Raw genomic sequence first — 20,260 nt, 5'->3', positions numbered from 1 at the left:
AAGCCACTGAAAATCTCAGCTAAGTGATCCACTCTTGAAAATAATCCAAAACAGCAGGTCAGGCCAGACCTGCTGTTGAGCGTTTACTTTAAATGGATCTTTAAAATTCTCTACTGGAATTCTTAGTGTACAAGGAACAATTTTAGGCCTTCCTCTGTCTGGACACTAACAAACTTCATGTTTGATGGTGCAAATAGATTTTGACCTGGAAGCATTTTTTTAAGGTTTTTAACCAAATAACACTGGGCCCTCTAAAAATGTGGAGGTGGTCAGAATCGAAGCTGAAGTGATAAATCCCAGGGTTAATGAAGGTACAATGAAACAGGCTTGCAAATGCTATATGTGGGTATGGGCATTTGTGAGGGACAGTTTGTGAATTGAAAACCTTAAAGTAGATAGACACCCTTTATTCTAGGAATTTATCCTAAATTAATTATCGAAGTAAATTATCAAATGTGAGTCCAAAGATTTATATTGCATTGTTGATAATAGTGAAATAATTAGATGAAAATTCAATGTGCAGCAATGGGGGAGTGGTTAAATCATGGGAAAATACTCTCTGTCCGTTGAAGTCATGTTTAATGACACAGGGACAATGTTCTTGAAAGGCAGGTTAGGAAAAAGCATTTTTTTCTGGCTTTAGAAAAAACTAAGTACCTGTTATATTAATAGTCTCTGTTCATAGAAACAGCACTGAGGATAGATTATCCCCTTAAATGTTACCCCACTGTTCAAGGATTCTCAGAGGAGTCAGGGATTGATACGTACCTCTATGAACCTATTCATTGTTTTAAAATTTTTTAATGTTTTATTTATTTTTCAGAGAGAGAGAGTGGGGGAGGGGCAGAGAGAGAGAGGGGGAGACAGAAGCCAAAGCAGTTTCAGGCTCTCAGCCATCAGCCCAATACCTGACGTGGGGCTCGAACTTACAAGCCGTGAGATCATGACTTGAGCCGTTCAACCGCCTGAGGCACCCAGGCGCCCCATTTTTTAATCAGAAAAATTCCAATGAGTTAACATCTATTTCCATGGGGAGTTCACGTTCACAGAGTTTCAGTCTTACAAGATACAGAATTTCGGGGGATTTGTTGCACAGCAATGTGGACGTGCTCAACCTGGCTGCACACAACACCTGAACTCGGTGAAGGTGGTCGATTTTATGGCAGGTGTCGTTACCCCAGTTAAAACTTAAAAAAAATTTTCCATGCCATGGAAATTTGTGAGGAAAGAATGGGGAAAATAGGTAGTTCGTGTGTATTTCATCGGCTGGACAGAGGAAGCAGGAAATTTATTGTAGGACAGACCATGGCGCTTGCGGTTTGGTCTTGCCCTGGCGTTTCCCTGGTTTGGGTTTGGAAGTTACGGCCGTGGGATTTGCCCGTCTGTGTCTTCTGTAGCTCCAGGCATGAACCGGTACTTCCAGCCTTTCTATCAGCCCAACGAGTGCGGTAAAGCCCTGTGCGTGAGGCCAGACGTGATGGAGCTGGACGAGCTCTATGAGTTCCCGGAGTATTCCCGAGACCCCACCATGTACCTGGCTCTGAGGAACCTCATCCTCGCGCTGTGGTACACTAACTGCAAAGTAAGTGAAGGGACGTGAGCTGACGCGTGCGGGCGGAGGCCGCCCTGGGAAGAGAGGGGCTGCGATAGCCGTGGGGCGGGGCGGGGGGGGCCCTCTAGATCGGGGATTCTCCACCTGCGCACTGCGGACATTTGGGTGGATAGTCTTTGTGTGGGGGGCTGTCCCGGGCACCGTAGGATGTTGCGCGGCATCCCTGGCCTCTGCCTTCTAGATGCCACTAGCTCAGCCCTGGTCGTGACCATCAGAGGTGTCTCCAAGTATTACCCAAGGGGTGCGAAGTCTCTGTATCCTGAGAACCACCATATCAGAACTCTTGACTCTAGTGAGTGCGTGTATGGCACAGAGTTGGTTCCGAGCGCGTTCTGCTGTGAATGCCAAGAGGAAGAGAAGTAAAACATTAAAGATTGTATCATAAACCCCTGGAGGCAGAGAGTCTTAACATCGTATTATCCTCCAACGTGGAGACTAGTGAGTGCTTTGCTGTTTGCTGGGACTGAAGAGATGTCAGGGGCCTCACGCAGCACCTACCTGGAAAGGGGCAAGGCTAAATGAGAAGGGAATATGAGCTTCAAAACAGCAACAACAACAACAACAAAGGATTTCCTAACCCTAATATTTTTCTGATTAATTTCTTCAATTGTTTGAGGAACTGCTGAATCCAGAACCTTTGGCAAGACTGCCAAATTAATCTTGATTAAAGAAAGATATTCCAGGGGCGCCTGGGTGGCTCAGTCGGTTAAGTGTCCGACTTCGACTCAGGTCATGATCTCACTGTTGGTGAATTCGAGTCCCACGTCCAACTCTGTGCTGACAGCTCAGAGCTTGCTTTGGATCCTCTGTCTCCCTCTCTCTCTGCCCCTCTCCCGCTCATTCACCCTCCCTCCCTCCCTGTCTGTCTGTCTGTCTCTCTCTCTCTCTCTCGCAAATAAATATTTAAAAGGATAGATACTCCAATTCCACCCTGGTATCTCACTGGGTTAGAATCCAGTATGAGATGGCCTGATTAGGTTATGGCTGTTACTACAACTTATATGAATTATGTAAGTGGGTTAGACAAGGCAGACTTGTTCATTTCCTCCCCAGCAGGCCTGAGGTAGATGCTCAATAAACATTTGCTGAACTGAACAAAATTGTGGTCAGAATTTCCTGTAAATAAGTTGCAAAGATACACTTTTCAGAAAAACAGTCTTGGATTCATTTTTCTTCACGTTTCTTTTCATTTGACTTTGAAAATCGATTGATACAGGTGAAGAAGCTTACAGAAAAAAATCCTGAACTTATCAGCCTGGATCTATCTTAATATTTAATAAAATAGTATGTACTACCTATGTTTAATATTTTAGTGGGAAAACACATATATAGAGGCTATGAGTCAAAGATTTTGAAATGATTTTTATTTTCATGAAAACAAATTACTTTCTGCAGCATTGCAAGCCAATGTTATTTCTTGAATACTTTGCGCATGTACTTGACCCTTGAACAATCTGAGGGTTAGAGGCATTGACTCCATCCCCTACCCAGTCAAAAATCCACATACAACTTTTGGGTCCCCTAAAACTTCTAATAGCCTACTGTTGACTGGAAGCCTTACCAGTAACGTAAGCAGTTGATTCACACACGTTTTTTTGTTTTTTGTTTTTTGTTTTTTGTTTTTTTTTTTTTAACGTTTATTTATTTTTGGGACAGAGAGAGACAGAGCATGAACGGGGGAGGGGCAGAGAGAGAGGGAGACACAGAATCGGAAACAGGCTCCAGGCTCTGAGCCATCAGCCCAGAGCCCGACGCGGGGCTCGAACTCACGGACCGCGAGATCGTGACCTGGCTGAAGTCGGACGCTTAACCGACTGTGCCATCCAGGCGCCCCCACACACGTTTTGTATGTTGTGTGTATTGCATAGTATATTCTTAAAGTCAGCTATAGAAAATATTATTAAGAAAATCGTAAGGGGACGCCTGGGTGGCTCAGTCCGTTAAGTGTCTGACTCTTGATTTCAGCTCAAGTCACGATCTCGTGGTTTGTGAGGTTGAGCCCCGAATCTGGCTCTGTGCTGACAGTGTGGCACCTGCTTGGGATTCTCGCTCTCTCCGCCCCTTCCCCCACTCGCTCTCTCTGTGTGTCATGACACTGGGTCAAGGCTACGTTAATCTTGAATCTTTGAAATGTTCCGAGACCTTGCCAAAGTTGGGATGAGTAGGGAAAGGCACTGTCTTTTGTTCTTGTTTATTTATTTTGAGGGAGAGAAAGGGGGCACGTGTGCGGGGGAGGGGCAGAGGGGGAGAGAGAAAGAATCCGAAGCAGGCTCCAGGCCGTCAGCACAGAGCCTGACATAAGGCTCGATCTTACGAACCTCGAGATCATGATCTGAGCCAAGATCATGAGTCAGACGCTCAACCTACTGAGTCATCCAGGCGCCACTCTCCCCTTTTTAAACAAGTTCCTAAATCTGTCTCCTCATATCAGTGATGAGAATCCAGCTTTTCTGCCAGTACCAGTGGCAGTGTGGGCTTCAGCAGTGGCCCTTGCTGTGTGGTTTATTGAGTCGAGAATGTATTTACGATGCTCCCTCTAGCTGTCCTTCTCTGGGACGGGAGAGGATTAGGAGAGAAGATGCAAATTGCTGTATCTTCCTTCTGTCCCTTTCTTCTTTTTGTCCTTCACAAGGCAAACCTCCCTCTGATCTTACTATATCTTAGTGATACCTGATGGACTCATATACCCTGAAAGGTGGGTTTTTTTTTTTTTTAATTGTAAAATGCAATGTAAAATTTACCATTTTTATCTTTGTAAAATGTACAGTTCAGTGGCATTAAGTAAATAGTGTTATACGATTGTCTCCATATCTAGTTCTAGAACTTTTTTGTTACCCCAAGAGGAAACCCCACACCCATTAAGCAGTGACTCTCCATTCCTCCCTTCCCCCAGTACTAGTCTGGCAACCACTAGTCTACTTCCTGTCTCTGTAGACTTGCGCAGTGCGGTAGTTTATATAAATGGAATCGTGCAACATGTGGCCTTCTGTCAGTTGCTTCTTCATTTAACATCACGTTTTCAGGGTTCATCCATGTGGTAGCAGTCATCAGAACTTCATATCATTTTTTTTTAATGTTTTATTTATTTTTGAGAGAGGGTGCATGAGGGGGGAGGGGCAGAAAGCGAGGAAGACAGAGGATCCGAAGCAGGCTCGTTGCTGACAGCAGTGAGCCCAACATGAGACTTGAACTCACAAACTGTAAGATTATGACCTGAGCCGAGATCAGAGGTTTAACCGACTGAGCCACTCAGGCACCCCAGAACTTTCATTTCTTTTTATGGCCAGATAATATTCCATGTGTGAGTATACCCCTTTGGCTTATCCATTCATCCGTTGATGGACACTTGGATAGTTTCCACCGTTTTGGCAGTTTGAATAGTGCTGCTGTGAGTTTTGTTGGAACCTACGTTGTCAGTTCTTTTCAGTGTATATGAGTGGAATTGCTGGGTCATATAGTCATTCTGTTTAACTTTTGGAGGAACCAAGAGTTACGTGTTGTATTTGTTTTAACAGTTTGGTTTTGTTTTCAAACACAGGAAGCTCTTACACCTCAGAGATGTATTCCTCACATCATCGTTCGGGGTCTCGTGCGCATCCGATGCGTTCAGGAAGTGGAGAGGATACTTTATTTTATGACGAGAAAAGGTCTCATCAACACAGGGGTTCTTAACGTCGGCACCGACCAACATCTTCTTCCTAAAGATTACCACAACGTAGGTGACTGTTGCTCTAACGGGGACACCATCACCACCATGATCAGTGCTAGCATGCAGATACTAGTGAATACTAGTTAATAATACTAGTAACAGCCACATTATCACCACAGAAATTATAAAGCAAGACGTTTGTAGAATGTGTGTTGCTCTGGGGAAGAGTGTCAGGAACTGTAAGGAGGAGGGGACTCCTTAAGACCAGTACTTCCGTGTTCTTTAGGAAAATAGCTTTCTGCGAACATCAAAGAAATGTAGATGAGCTAACATGGCTTGGTGGTTAGTACCTTCTAGAACAACTAACACGGTATATTGTTTTATTGTGTTCATTTCTCTAATTGGATCCTTCCCCCTCCCTCCTTTTTAAAAATTTTTTTTATTTTTTTTGTTTTTAAAGAAATCAGTCATCATTATCGGGGCTGGTCCAGCAGGATTAGCAGCTGCTAGGCAACTGCATAACTTTGGAATTAAGGTAAGATTTTGGGACATGAAGTTGATAACAGATGGTTAACCATTCCTTTGGTCCAGATTTTCTAAGATTTAGAAACCAGTTTCTGATTTTAGTGGGCAGTTCTAAAGGCATTGTATCTTTAAAATCTTTGCAGTTGGTTCTAGAAAAGATAAAAAAAACTTTTTTTAGAATTGGTTTAATAAAAGAAAGAGTTTAGACAGCTTTACACAGGGTTTTAGACTCCTAATGAGCAAGTCAGAAGAGATTCTGTGCAGGTATGAAAGCAGAAGTTTTTCCTAGGTGTTATTGACACTATAGAGGGGACATTGGGAAAAAGTCTTTTGTTTTTGCAATAGCTTGAGACAGCTAATAACAGCTTAGAAGTTCACCATTTCTTGTATAAAGTTTCTGAAACACACAGTGAAATTTGCATATATATACATATTTTTCGAGTGACCTCTGTCCTCTGTGCCCAACATGGGGCTTGAACCCACAACCCTGAGAATGGAGAGTTGCATGCTCTACCAACAGCCAGCCAGGTGCCCCTCAAAGGCACACTTTGACTCTCACTCTGAGAAACAAAAATCTCTGCTTTTGGAAGCAAGATTGAATTAATCTGTTGTTGAGACAGAATTGCATGACTTTAAAGTGTGCTCCACCTGTTTGAGGCAGCTTGCTTCTCTAAGGTAGGGTAGTTTTTACCTAGTATGTGGCCATATTCCAGTTCAAAATTAGCCAAAATAGAGACTATTAGAAAAAAAATTGTGCAATTTAGAATCTAATTTCTATTAGGTTCATTCAAATTAGCCATCCCCTTGATTTCTGTGACTTTTTAGGTCTGACACATTTCCCCTTTTTAAACACTTATTTTTCAAGGACTTTGGTTTTCAGTAAACCAGATGTGAAAATCATCTTGGTAGAATTGAATTAATCTTCACTTTTCTCTGGCTGAAAGAAATGACAGCTTTTTTTTTTTTAATTTTTTTTTTTTTTTAAAAATTTTTTTTTTTTCAACGTTTTTTAATTTATTTTTGGGACAGAGAGAGACAGAGCATGAACGGGGGAGGGGCAGAGAGAGAGGGAGACACAGAATCGGAAACAGGCTCCAGGCTCTGAGCCATCAGCCCAGAGCCTGACGCGGGGCTCGAACTCACGGACCGCGAGATCGTGACCTGGCTGAAGTCGGACGCTTAACCGACTGCGCCACCCAGGCGCCCCTTTAATTTTTTTTTAATGTTTATTTATTTTTGAGAGACAGAGAGAGAGTGTCAGAGGGGGAGGAGCAGAGAGAGAGGGAGACACAGAATCCAAAGCAAGCTCCAGGCTCCGAGCTGTCAGCACAGAGCCCGACACGGGGGCTCGAACTCACGGACCGCGAGATCGTGACCTGGCTGAAGTCAGGTGCTCAACCAACTGAGCTACCCAGGCACCCCAAGAAATGACAGCTTCTTTTCCATGGTGTCTCTTCTGCTGGAAGAGTTTCTGAGATGAGAAAAGGTTTCAGTAGCCATGTCTAAGAGCCGTTTCCCTCAGTTGAATGGAAGACGTTAAGTCTTGGATTACATTATGTTGCTAACGAAACAGAAGAACCTGAGTTGGATTTATAGGAAGTGTGTTTGCATTTCAAAATCTTTTTTTTTTTTAAATGTTTTATTTAGTTTTGAGAGAGACGGAACATGAACTGGGGAGGTGCAGAGAGTAGGGGCGACAGAGGATCCAAAGCAAGCTCTGAGCTGAGAGCAGACAGCCAGATGCAGGGCTTGAACTCACAAACTGTGAGATCATTACCTGAGCCGAAGTTGGACGGTCAACAGACTGAGCCACCCAGGCGCCCCTCAAAATATTTTCTTAATGGCGTTAAGCTAGGAAGTGTTTTAATTGATCATTTATTCCAGCATCAGCTATTAGGGCCAAGATTTCTTGTTTTTACTTAGAAAACTTACAGATCATGTTACAGGGGAGATTATTAACATCGAAAGTCTAGGGTGCCGTCTTTAATGTCCTGCCTTCCTCTTATACTGAAAAAGAATCTAGAAATGGGTGGGTCTGTGTTAATCTGAATAAAATCCAAGAAAGAGGGTGGGGAGAGTAGAAATTTGGCTATAGCCTTGCTTGTTGAAGAAAATGAGGAATAAAATATTCAGAGGACTCCACCTGTTCTCTCCTTTCTTTTGCCGGGTGATAAGACAGACTCTACAGAGACCACCCATCCTTCTCATGGTCAGGAAAGAGAGTCTCCTGAGTAACCTAGGAGATGGCTAACTTGGGGAACCTCCTTGAGCAATTTGAAAGAGTGCTTTCCGGGATCCAGAAGTGGAATGGGTGGCCTTGAACTGCATAGGATTCCCATTTGCCCTGAGTCACTGCAGCCCAGAGATGTGTAGCACTTATAGCCACAGGGCTGTCTGTCACCCACAGCCCCTCCTGCCCTCAGAAATTTGGGGGAAGTAGAGGCACCTGGCTGGCTCAGTCAGTAGAGCACACGACTCTTAATCTCAGAGTTGTAAGTTCAAGCCCCACATTGGGTCTAAAGATTACTTAAAAATAATTTTTAAAAAAAATGTTAAAAAACGCAGATTCATCTAAGCCCTTAAAAAGAAGAAAAAAAGAAAGAAATCTGGGGGGAGGTAAAATCGTCTGGGTATGGGGCCAGCCTGCTTAGATCAATCCCACGAGGTCACCGTTGGGTAGAATGACATTTGATAAAAAAATAATAATAATAATAATGTTTATATTTTGAGAGAGAATACAAGGAGGGAAGGGCAGAGAGAGAGAGAGAGAGAGAGAGAGGGAGAACAGAATCTGAAGCAGGCAGGCTTCAGGCTCTGATCCCGATGCGGGGCTTCCACTCACGAACCATGAGATCGTGGCCTGAGCTGAAGTCAGACGCTTAACCTACTGAGCCACCCTGGTGCCCTTGTTTTTTTTTTTTTTTTTTTTAATAGTCACATCTTAGGGACATTAAAGCCCATTTGCAATGCTAAAGGAATTTTGCTACATACATAGATGTTTCATAGGACAAAATCACTGCATTAACCTAGTTTCTTTTAGTGCTTTTTAATTTGTGGTATAGTATTTCATAAAAGCTCTTAGTGCATCTCACGTGCTGGCTCATCAAATCTTCTCATTGTGGGGTTGGAGGAGGGACAGTTTAAGGCATTCCTCCAGCAGGCTACTCACTCCTTGCTAAAAGCGGGATTGTGTGTTTTAACATCTACTTTGGCTTCTGTTCACACCACCCTCTTTTTAAACTTTTGTTCACAAGCGAGCTAATAATTAACTACGTATGGAACTTACCTAACTGTGTCATTTTGCGTTTGTAGTACTGTATTTAAATGGCTACTCTATTCCTGTGTAGCTTCCCTGATTGCCTATCTTTTTAGGTGACTGTCCTGGAAGCCAAAGACAGAATCGGAGGCCGAGTATGGGATGATAAATCTTTCAAAGGCGTCACAGTGGGAAGAGGGGCGCAGATTGTCAATGGCTGTATCAACAACCCGGTAGCACTCATGTGTGAACAAGTGGGTTTCTTGATGATTCGTCTCGTAGATAAGCAGAAGAAAAAACTGTCTCATTTTGTTTTCGTATAGTATTAATATGCTTCTGGATGATAAATAACAACCCCCAAATGGTTTCTTGCCCCTCATCCCCGATAAAAACAGTTACAATTCTTCCTTTCTGAGATAGTGGAGCGAGAGCACAGAGAGGATTTTTTCCTGAGATCTATAATTCTATTTGTGTGTTTTTTGCAGGCCACTTGATAAGCTTGTCATTTTAAGGTTTGCTGGGTGAAGCAAATAAAAATACAGCATGCCCAGCTAAATTTGACCTTTTGGATAAATAAGTAAATTTTTTAAGGATAAGTATATCCCAAGTACCACGTGGGCTATTTTGCATGCGATGTTTGGGATATACTTATACTAAAAAACAATAACAAAAAACAACCCCCCACCCCCCCCCAAAACCCAAACCACTCGTTATTTATCTGAGAGTCCAGTTTTAAGAGGGCATGCTGTCTTTTATCGGGCAACCCTACATAGTTTCTTTGAAGACCTGGTAGGCCCAAGGTTTTTCTCTGAACTACTTATTTGCCGTAAATCCGGCATCAGCTTCTGTGAGTGTTGGTGTGGTTGCGTGCTCATTCCTGTGAGGGTCCACGCAGGGGACAGGACGTCAGAGCGAGGGGAGGCCATGTGCAGCTGTAGCACCTGAAGCATTAACAGACCCTGGCCACAGAGCTGTAGGGTGCGTGGCATAGAAGCTGCCTGCTGTTACCTCACGTTTTCCTGAGAGAAGCGCTCGATTTCCTGCTCTTTCCTCACTGCCTGACTTGGCTGCCACTCCCCAGGAGGCACGTGTAGCTTTACTTTCGGGATCTGTTAGACCATTTTCTCCATGAGAGAGCTCTGTCTGATTTCAGCTTAGAACCTGTAAGTGTTTTTTCCAGGGAAAATTTTCACCTTCTTATTCTTATTATTTTGAAGCTTGGCATCAGCATGCATAAATTTGGAGAGAGATGTGACTTAATTCAGGAAGGTGGAAGAATAACTGACCCCACTATTGACAAGCGCATGGATTTTCATTTTAATGCTCTCTTGGATGTTGTCTCTGAGTGGAGAAAGGATAAGACTCAGCTCCAAGATGTTCCCTTAGGAGGTATGGGAGAATGGGGTTCTGACTGTTCCGTGGGAGTCTCTCTGTAACCCAAAGCTGGATTAGCAGGAGCAGAGGAGTCCTCTGAAAGGGTGCCCGGCTACCTCGGTCAGTGAAACATGTGACTCTTGATCTCGGAGTCGTGAGTTCAGGCCCCCACATTGGGCATAGAGCCTACTTAAAAAAAAAAAAAAAAAAAAAAAAGTGGAGTCCTTTGAACCTTCGTTTTGGACTGGTGAATTCCCCAGACTGTCCCACTCTGGAAAGCAGATCTTCCTCAGGGACCTTTAGATGCCCGTGTCCATGAGCACTCATGGATCTTATGTTGCATAAAATAGCTGGTGTTTAAAATGATCATTTAAGTGTTTAATTTGCATTTGCCCCTAGGAGCTTACTTTTAAGGAAACTGTGGTAAGCCCCTTGTGAATGGTCAATGACATAACGCCCTTTCTAGATAAGAGAGTTTCTGTATGCCAGGATTTCCTTTCCCTGTTTTGGGCAGTAGGTTGAGATTTTTTTTTTCAGTATGTTTTAAGAATTCAAGAATGTGTATTACAGTTTAAAATTTTAAATTCAGAATCGTTAGGCTTTGGTACTAAATGGACCAAAACGTACTAAATGTACTCTTTTCGAAAACTTGACTGTCTGCAAGAACTCATTTCCGTGAGGGTGCCAGCGGAGATTTTACCATACTGCTTCTTAAATTGATATTTATTTAACCTACAATTTTTATGCCCTGAATGTATTGACTTGTAGTTCTCGGCGAATGTCTGGGTTTCTTAAAGTATGATTCTGTTCGCAAGATGTTAATTTGTCTCAACTGTATGTTCCCTTATAAGGGTTTTTACTTCTTCATCTTGATAGATGCTGCATCACTGTTTGGAGTAAACGTCTCCGTGACAGGGACCGTCCCTTCTCTTTACTCCCCTTTTCCTCTCCTGCCCTGAGACCCACCATGTTGAGCCGCCCTAACTAGTTAAGCGTTCACTGGCAGAGTCCAGCAGAACATTTTCAGAAATTTCCTGAGATGCACGGGGATCATTTAATCAAATGTAGGTAATGTCCAGACCCAGTAGTGGGCCGTTGAATTTTCTGAAACTGGGGACAGTTACTAAGCTGACATTGTGCGGAATGTTCTCAGAGTTTGGTTAGCATTCTGCACGTGTGTGGTAGTCACTGGACGGGGTTTTCTTCACCCTCCTTTCAGGACTACCAGATAAAAACATTAATAGTACTGCTTTGTCTTGGCCTTACTTAAGAAAAGTTATCAGGGCAGGATCAGCAACGCTGTGTGAGTTGGTGTTTCGTCTTATAAATATTTTTTTGAAAAGCTTGGATAATGGCGCACACGTCTCCACTTGGGGAAGGTTGCGGTCACATCCTGCCTGGTAGTATCTGAGCTGAGATTTCACCTAATTAGCACTTAGCCCAAAACACCCAAATATAAATAGTGAGAAGCTAGAGTTAATTTCACAAAGCATATGTACTAAAGCTTTTAAATGTAATTTACATAAAAGTCACATTAAGCCTTCTCCCAATCTGTTCATACTTAATTTCACATACTGTTCCAGCAGTCTCGGTTCTCCCCGAACCTCTACAAAACCTAAAGGAAGATGGAAAGCACACGGCAGGATGCAGGAATGGGAGTGCAGGATGGTAGTGAAAGTGGCAGGAAAGCCCTGTGGTCTGGGGGGGGAAGGGCCGGCACAGATCCAGAGGAGCTGCGGGCATCCCCGGATTCACCATCTAGCACGAGGGTGGAAAATTTTGATGAGAACCCGGAGTTGCCAAAACAAATTTTTTTTAAATTCCCTCTCAGTTCGTGTCTAGCTAAGCCAGTGCACAGGACTTGATAGAAAGAAGCCTGGAGTCTGTGCTGTACATGTAGGGTGGTGGTCCTCACTGGAAAGGTGATGAAGAAGGGCCCGTGCTAAGGTTCTTACCATGTGTCGGGCGTGAGCCTCCCTCGCCCCCACATCCCCACAATAAAGGGAGTCGAAGAGCAGAATTGGAACGATTACCACAGGGCTGTGTATGTGTAGTTAAAGTTCCGGTTGTGTGACGTGGCTGAATGCTGGGGTTGCTAGCGAGCAGGATTCCCGAGGTGCATGGCGGCCGGGTGACGCTGGCCCGCAGGGGCGATGGGCCGGGCTGGGGGCTGCTGGCAGGGAGGCCAGTGGGGGCAGCTGCCTCCCGGGGTCGGAATTTACCGGGAAGAGACCAGGCTGCAACTTAGCAGAGCGTGAGAGCGGGCGGGTAGTAGTTGCTGTCTTTGGAAAGGCTGGAAAGGTGCTAGCAAGCGTCTGGCTGTGGGTTTTGGAATTTATTACGTAGGCGGTGAAACACCGGTAATTGGAAGGTATCAAGGCAGCAGACTGAGGTGATGAAAGGCCATAACGGAGTATTCTTGTTTCGGAGAGAATACAGCTGATAGTCTGTTGTAGGTCTCTTAGTTAAGGTGGGAGGTCCTCAGAACGTGACTTCAGGTGATTCGCACTAGGACCAGAAAGGGAAGAGGATTTTTCTCTGGGTGTGTGTCTTTATATATGCGGGGGGTGGACGGGGGGTGGGGGCGGGGGTACTTTTTTCTCCATCTTGAGCCAAAAAGGAAAGTTTTTTCAACTGGGCAGAAATGAAACCTGGTTGAAAGTAGCCTCCTGACCTTGTTTCCAGTTGAGATAAGCTTTTCCTTTGTGAGCAAAACCAACGTTCTCAACATATCCTCATGCCCCGAGTTGGCTTGGGAAGGGACCTGAGTTTAGCAGATTTTGCAGGTAGCAGGAGTTTGGGAACATAGGATAAGGAATTAGACAATAATGTGACAGCCGTTCTTTTTCTGCTTTGCCCCCTTCCCCTTACAGAAAAGATCGAGGAGATCTACAAAGCCTTTATTCAGGAGTCGGGGATCCAGTTCAGTGAACTTGAACAACAGGTGCTTCACTTCCACCTGAGTAACCTGGAGTACGCCTGCGGGAGCAGCCTCCATCAGGTGTGGCTGGCTTCTGTGAAGCGCGTGTGTGCGTGTGTGTGCGTGCATGTGTGTGCGTGCGTGTGCGTGTGTGCTCACCCGCACCTCGCATCTAAGCACTGAACTCCCGACCGGTTTGGGTAAACAGGAAACAATGGTTCTGCTGTTGAAAAGGTCAAAAACCATGACTTCAGAGCATATTAACCCCACAGTGGTTTAGACTTTTTTTTTTTTTTTTTTTTAAGTGAGAGAAACCTTCCTTCCGATAATGGGTGCGAAGACTCCGTATGTGAACCAAGTGCAGGACGGCCACGGGGCTGGACCCGGGAGGGGCCCAGAGCCTTGTCTGTTCACTGCCGGTCTTCCCTTGTGCTCCACGGAGTCCCTGAAGGCATTTCTGTGGAACTGTCGTGGTCTGAGAACACTGCTCTTGGGAGACCAAAATAGAGTAGCCTTGTAGTTACGGTCTGCCTGTCTCGCTGGAATAAATTTAAACTTGCCTCCGTCAGTCACTTGACCACTGTGGTCTTGATACTCAGACCCTCTGTATTTTGAACAGAGGCTCCACGGCTGACCCCGACCTCTTGTCCAACTCCGCACCTCCCTGCATTCGACTCCATTGTGGTTGGAGTAACCCTGTTTTCCAAAACTGTGTCGGGTTTCAGCCTCTGCACAGATGCCACGTTGAAGACACGTGGATGGCATATTTATAGCTGGAGTTGCTCAAACGCAGTTTTACTCATAGAGTTCTCCTTTTCCAGAATTACTGATATGTAATACACCGAGTGTGTTTATCAAGGAGTGGTGCCCGTGCCCAAGTCATGTCTACCTTTTGTTCTAAGATCCGCTTTCCTGGGGCGCGTGGCCGGCTCAGTCGGTGGAGTGTGCCACTCTTGATCTTGGGGTCATGAGTTCAAGCCCTATGTTGGGAGTAGAGTTGACTTTAAAAAAAAAAAAAAAAAGAATAACATAAGCTTTCCTGCACATTATCGTTTCCCAGGTGTCTGCTCGCTCCTGGGACCACAACGAATTCTTTGCTCAGTTTGCTGGTGACCACACTCTGCTAACGCCTGGCTACTCTGTAATCATTGAAAAACTGGCAGAAGGACTAGACATTCGGCTGGAGTCTCCAGTGAGTCTCCACAGCGGCCGGGAGGGGCGGCTCTGGTTTGGCCTTGGGTTTGGAGGATGTCAAGTGCGGGACACGTGGATTACACAGGAGACAGGTGCTTGCTGTGAGCCTGTTCGTCAGGCAGCTCCACCGTCTGGAAGCAACAGTGGCTCGGATGCATTTTCATTGCTAATGAAGTGTTCAAGTGTCTCATGACCTCCCCGACACAATGCAGCCATTTTCACTCTCGAGTGTTTGCTTCGAGTCTTTGTCCTGCTGCATTTGTATTGTGCATTGCTCTAATCATAGAGGCCCCCGTTTACCTGTATACTTCACTCTAGACTGTGTTGTAAAGATTTTCCACTTTCTGACAAAGTGTTTATAAGTTGTAATGACTGAGTGATAGTTCCCTGAAGTCAGCTGTAAATGTCACTTAGATCTCTGAATGCCGGGAAGTGATTCTCTGGAGTCTTGGAGGTCTAAACTCACGTGATAGAATCGGGGAGGATCCTGGATCGTATGGGTCCGTCCCTCGTGGTTTTCATGGTTGTTTTTCTTGCGCAGGTGCAGAGCATTGATTATTCTGGAGATGAGGTGCAGGTTACCATGACGGATGGGACAGGATGTACAGCACAGAAGGTAAGTGCTAGCATTTCACTAGGTGCAGCCAGGGGCCTGGGGGTGTGGGAAAACAGTGTTTTCCACCTGGAAGTTGGCCTTTGGCAGTCTGCCCGGAGCCTTGTTTGATTCCTGAAGAGTTCCCTGTCTCCACTCTGTGTGGATGCGCAAGTCTGATTGACCTGATCTAACGCTGTATGCATTCATGGAAGACACAATTCTGAATAGTACTTATTTATTTACTTTTAATGGTTATTTTTGACAGAGACAGAGTCGGGGTGAGGGAGGGGCAGATGGAGGGGGAGACACAGAATCCAAAGCAGGCTCCAGGCTCTGAGCTATGAGCACAGAGCCCAATGCAGGGCTCGAACCCACGAATCATGAGATCATGATCTGAGCCGAAGTCAGACCCTTAACCAACTGGGCCACCCAGGTGCCCCGAGTAGTGTTTCTTAAAGTAGGTTCTGTGGTACATCAGTCCTGAGAGTTGAACAAGAAGAGGAATCCTTTGGGCAAATAAGTTTGAAAGTGTTGTATATTGCAGTCTACTTTTTGAGTTAAATATGAGTGTATTAAAGGCTCTGAGAAGTCACGCATTCCAGAAAACTTAGTTTGCTTAATTCAGTACATACAAAGGTGGTGGGTTGGTTTGTTTGTTTAGTAGGTTTCTTTTGCCATGGAATCATTTTTCAGTCCAAGACAGCTCCATGTTTTCATTTTGAAACTGGCAGAAGTACTTTTATGTTACTGGAAGTGTTTGTAAACCACGTTAGTAGGTGGCCACTGGAAGAGTGCTGTAATATGCGAAGTCACACAGAGATTTCTGAGGTGTTGGAGAGCAAAGATGCTTACTTGGGGTGGAGGGGAAGTAATAAATCCTGTAAGTTTATTTCAGTTTAGTTATTTCTGACATGACCAGAATGTATAAATGACAGACCATCACTGGATTCCTAGATTAGCTGTGCTCTGCCCGTTTCAGTTACCTAGAAGTATTTCAGAGTGCATGATACTCCTACTGAACTAAAGGATCTCATGTCAAATGAAGAGACAGGGTCTGGTGTACGAGCCCAGGGGGTGGGTCCTCATATTATTCCTGCCATTGGCTAGCAGGGTAGTTAGGAATGGTAGTGTAGCCTTTGGACTCAGAGTGGGTCTTTAAAAATTTCTTTTTTAGGTTTTATTTATTTTTGAGAGCAAGAGAGAGCATGAGTGGGGGAGGGGCAGAGAGAGAGGGAAACACAGAATCCAAAACAGTCCCCAGGCTCTGAGCTGTCAGCACAGAGCCCGATGCAGGGCTCGAACTCATAGACCGTGAGATCATGACCTGAGCCGAAGTCAGACACTTAACCGACTGAGCCACCCAGGGACCCCATGGACTGGTAGTGGCTCTCAATCCTGGCTCATGTTAGAATCACCTGGGAGGGGCCTAAAAAGAAAGGCTGCAGCACCCCCACCCCGAGATTCTCCGGGATTCAGTCTGGTCATGTTTGTGAAACTGCTCAGGTGAGTCCGATGTGTGGCCAGTGTCAGACCACTGAGCAGCCCTGCCCTTATGTGGGAGCCCCAAGCTGAGAATTTAAATGTAAAGCTCCTCGTGGTGGTAAAAATTGTTTTTAAATACCTCTCTTTAAAACTGTAAGTCAGCCGGAACGCCTGGGTGGCTCGGTTGGTTGGGTGGCCAACTTGGGCTCAGGTCATGACCTCGCGGTGCGTGAGTTCGAGCCCCGCGTCAGGTTCTGCACTGACAGCTTGGAGCCTGGAGCCTGCTTCGGATCCTGTTTCTCTGCCCCTCCCTCGCTCCCACATTGTCTCTCTCTCTCTCTCTCTCTCTCTCTCTCTCCCTCTGTAATACACATAAACATTTAAAAAAATTTTTAAATTGCCAGTCAGCTGATGGCTCAAGCTCTGGTATTTTGTGACTCTGCCTGTCGACGGCTCTCGCTGGGTCCCCTCTGCCTGACCCTAACCAAGCACCTTTGCTCTTCTCTCTTTATGTCCAGCTCTCCGGGGTTATTAGGGCATAGCTGCAGGCTGTGTTCTCAAGTCTCTTCTGGAATGTTTACAGGAAGTATTTTTATAGTAGTCTGCAAAGATGGCATGGTTTGAGTTGGAAGTTTCCCGGACTTAGAAGTGAAAGATTTGCACCCCAGCGTGATCTACCAGTAAACGTCTGACACACTGTAATGCACTTTAGGCTGGTTCCACCCAGGTCTGGCCTCAGTCCCTGACCAGAGCGGGTTCGTCCCTTTGGCCTGTTTGTTTACCTAAGTTCGTGTGCTTTTTTTTTTTACTTTTTGCTTTTTTTTTTTTTTAATGTTTATTTTTGAGGGAGAGAGGAGAGTGAGACGGAGAGGGGCAGAGAGAGAGGATCAGAGGATCCGTAGCAGGCTCCATGCTGACAGCAGAGAGCCTGATGCAGGGCTCGAACCCACGAGCCTCAAGATCATGATCTGAGCCGAAGTCAGACCCTTAACCGACTGAACCACCCAGGCACCCAGCTTCATGGGCTTTTGAGAGCGTTTTTGTTGTTAAGATATCTAGATCTTGTTTCCTTGAAGTTCTTCTGCATCCAAGAGAATAATTGTTCTCTCTTTTTTTTTTTTTTTTTGGCTTGCTTGATGATGACCGAGAAAATGTTTTATATTTTATAAAAAGTTCCATGTGGCAGAAAATAGCGACAAAATCACAAGAACAACTCTGGCTTTTCTGTGCTCCTGGAGTTGGGGTTCAAGCCACATACGCTACATCTTTGCTGAGGGCTGTGGTGGATGTGGTGCTCGGCATCCAGTTCCATGGGACGCTCCTCCGTCCACGCTGCCTGCAGTGTGGACGGAAATGGACACACACACACACACACACACGCTTCCTAGACTCCCTTGAAGCTGAGGTTCTAAACAGGAAATGTTGCAGCCACTCAGATGCACTGGCGTGAGATTTGGAAGGTATGGCATGGCTTTTCCTTCACTTCTGACCAGCATCGTGGTCAAGGTGTTAGGTTTTTCCGCAGAGGGGCCAGTAGAGGGTCCAGGGTCCGCTCATTAACTACAAGGGAGTCGTGAGGCAAGCACGAGGAACCCATTTCACAGTTTGTTCTAGAAGTGGTGTGCTTCTGGAGCTGGTAGCAGTGGTAAAGGCTCCTCATTGTGACTGTGGTAACAGGGTTCTGGAGCCAGAAGTTTTCTGATTGTGTGGAGAGACAACAGCTGTCTTTGATGGCAGGGTTTTGTCATGGGACCTCGAGAGTCGTTCTTGAAGGCTCTTAGCATCGGCACCTTCACCTCTCTAAAGGATTGTGTAAGCCGTTGGGAGACCCTGCAATAAGTTGCTTCCTTCTTGGGGCTCCTGGGTGGCTCAGTCGGTTAAGTGCCTGACTTCGGCTCAGGTCATGATCTCACAGTCCATGAGTTTGAGCCCCGCGTCGGGCTCTGTACTGACAGCTCAGAGCCTTGAGCCTGCTTCAGATTCTGTGTCTCCCTCTCTCTCTGCCCTTCCCCTGCTAGTGCTGTCTCTCTCCCTCCCTCTCGCTCACTCAAAAATAAATAAAACATTAAAAAAATAAAAATAATAAACTAATTAAAAAAAAAGTTGCTTCCTTCTTAATAGCCCATAATGTTTTTGTTTTGTTTTTTTTTTTTTTTAATTTTTTTTTTTTTTCAACGTTTATTTATTTTTGGGACAGAGAGAGACAGAGCATGAACGGGGGAGGGGCAGAGAGAGAGGGAGACACAGAATCGGAAACAGGCTCCAGGCTCTGAGCCATCAGCCCAGAGCCCGACGCGGGGCTCGAACTCACGGACCGCGAGATCGTGACCTGGCTGAAGTCGGACGCTTAACCGACTGCGCCACCCAGGCGCCCCTAGCCCATAATGTTTTGAAGAAAATGTTTTTAAGTTTATTTATTTTGAGAGAGAGCATGAGCAGGGGAGGATCAGAGAGAGAGGGAGAGAGAGAATCAGAAGCAGGCCCCATGCTGTCTCACGGTTTGTGAGATCATGACCTGAGCCAAAATCAAGAGTCGGACACTCAACCAACTGAGCCACCCGGGCACTCCAGTAATCCATAATATTTTTGATGGACTTTACCATTTATGAAGCGTATTGATGTGTATTGTATGACTTTTAAGCATTATCCCGATTCTTTGGGGTTTGTAGGGCAGGTTTTACCTTGGCCACGTATCAGAAAGTGTTAGTAACAATACACAAGTGTAGTTCTTCTGATTCCATATTTAGGGCCATTTCCTCTTACAGTACTGCTTTTCATAATTGGCATCTACTGACTCTTTTCACCCTGGGTTATTGTAAACCATCTAGACTTTTCTGCGAGTTCTTCCACGTGGATGCCGCTTCTGCTCAGCCAGGCGCCCTTGTGCACCGAACCGCCATGGCGGCTCTGGCTCTTCGCCATGGGACGTTGACAGTCTCGTGATTGGCGATAGAGAGGAACGTCCTTTGGGTGCTGAGATTTTCCTGGTCATGAACCCACTGGGTGGTTTTGCTTTTGTGTGTGAACTGTTCGTTTTCCCCCCAGGTGTTGGTCACTGTACCCCTGGCCTTACTGCAGAAAGGTGCCATTCACTTCAACCCACCGCTGTCGGACAAGAAGATGAAGGCTATCAACAGCTTAGGCGCGGGCATCATTGAAAAGGTGACCAAGTTACTGTAGCCTCAAAACCAAATAGATGAATGTTGGGTGCCAAGGGTTCCTTACCTTCTGGTACTGGCTGAGTAGCGGATCATTTTTTCATCCAAATAAAATTCAAAGATTTTCTTTTCATTTGAGTAATTGTTGATGAAGAATACAAAAGGCTATTATCGGAACAGAAGGAGGAGAGCTGGCTGAGATCTCAGTTTTGCTTGACGTTTGGAAAATGAGTGTTGTTATTCAAGATTTGAACTTGGCATATAAATATATAAATAAAGTGGGTTTTTTTTTTTTTTTTTTGGCTGCCTTCCAAGCCTACCCTCCATTAATTAATTGGTCCCAGTGAGGAGAATGTTTCACTTCCTCTGCCTTTAAATAAAATCTTCTCTAAGCAGAACGTGCCAGTGCTGGTGGCCCTAGGGGTAGGTGAGACTTTATCTTCAGAACATCTGCTTCAGGACCAGGTGTCGGGACTGCTTGGCATCTTCGGATTA

The 20,260-nt window shown here is 45.3% G+C and overlaps 1 protein-coding gene across 5 annotated transcripts in view; it reads left to right on the top strand.

Moving 5' to 3' along the window:
- Nucleotides 1–20,260, top strand: part of KDM1B (lysine demethylase 1B) — a 64,367-nt gene that overhangs the window by 34,473 nt on the left and 9,634 nt on the right. For all 5 annotated transcript variants that reach the window (XM_030314770.1, XM_030314769.1, XM_030314773.1 and 2 more), the window contains 9 exons: nt 1,398–1,582; nt 5,151–5,327; nt 5,722–5,796; nt 9,159–9,296; nt 10,260–10,431; nt 13,290–13,417; nt 14,397–14,528; nt 15,072–15,146; nt 19,653–19,769. In XM_030314770.1, the coding sequence (XP_030170630.1) occupies nt 1,398–1,582; nt 5,151–5,327; nt 5,722–5,796; nt 9,159–9,296; nt 10,260–10,431; nt 13,290–13,417; nt 14,397–14,528; nt 15,072–15,146; nt 19,653–19,769 (1,199 nt within the window). The remainder of the gene's footprint in view (nt 1–1,397; nt 1,583–5,150; nt 5,328–5,721; nt 5,797–9,158; nt 9,297–10,259; nt 10,432–13,289; nt 13,418–14,396; nt 14,529–15,071; nt 15,147–19,652; nt 19,770–20,260) is intronic.

This window comes from Lynx canadensis, chromosome B2, assembly GCF_007474595.2.
Source record: "Lynx canadensis isolate LIC74 chromosome B2, mLynCan4.pri.v2, whole genome shotgun sequence".
Classification (NCBI taxonomy): Eukaryota; Metazoa; Chordata; class Mammalia; order Carnivora; family Felidae; genus Lynx; species Lynx canadensis.
Note: the sequence above shows the minus strand (reverse complement) of the source record. Positions and strands in the feature narration are given on the sequence as shown.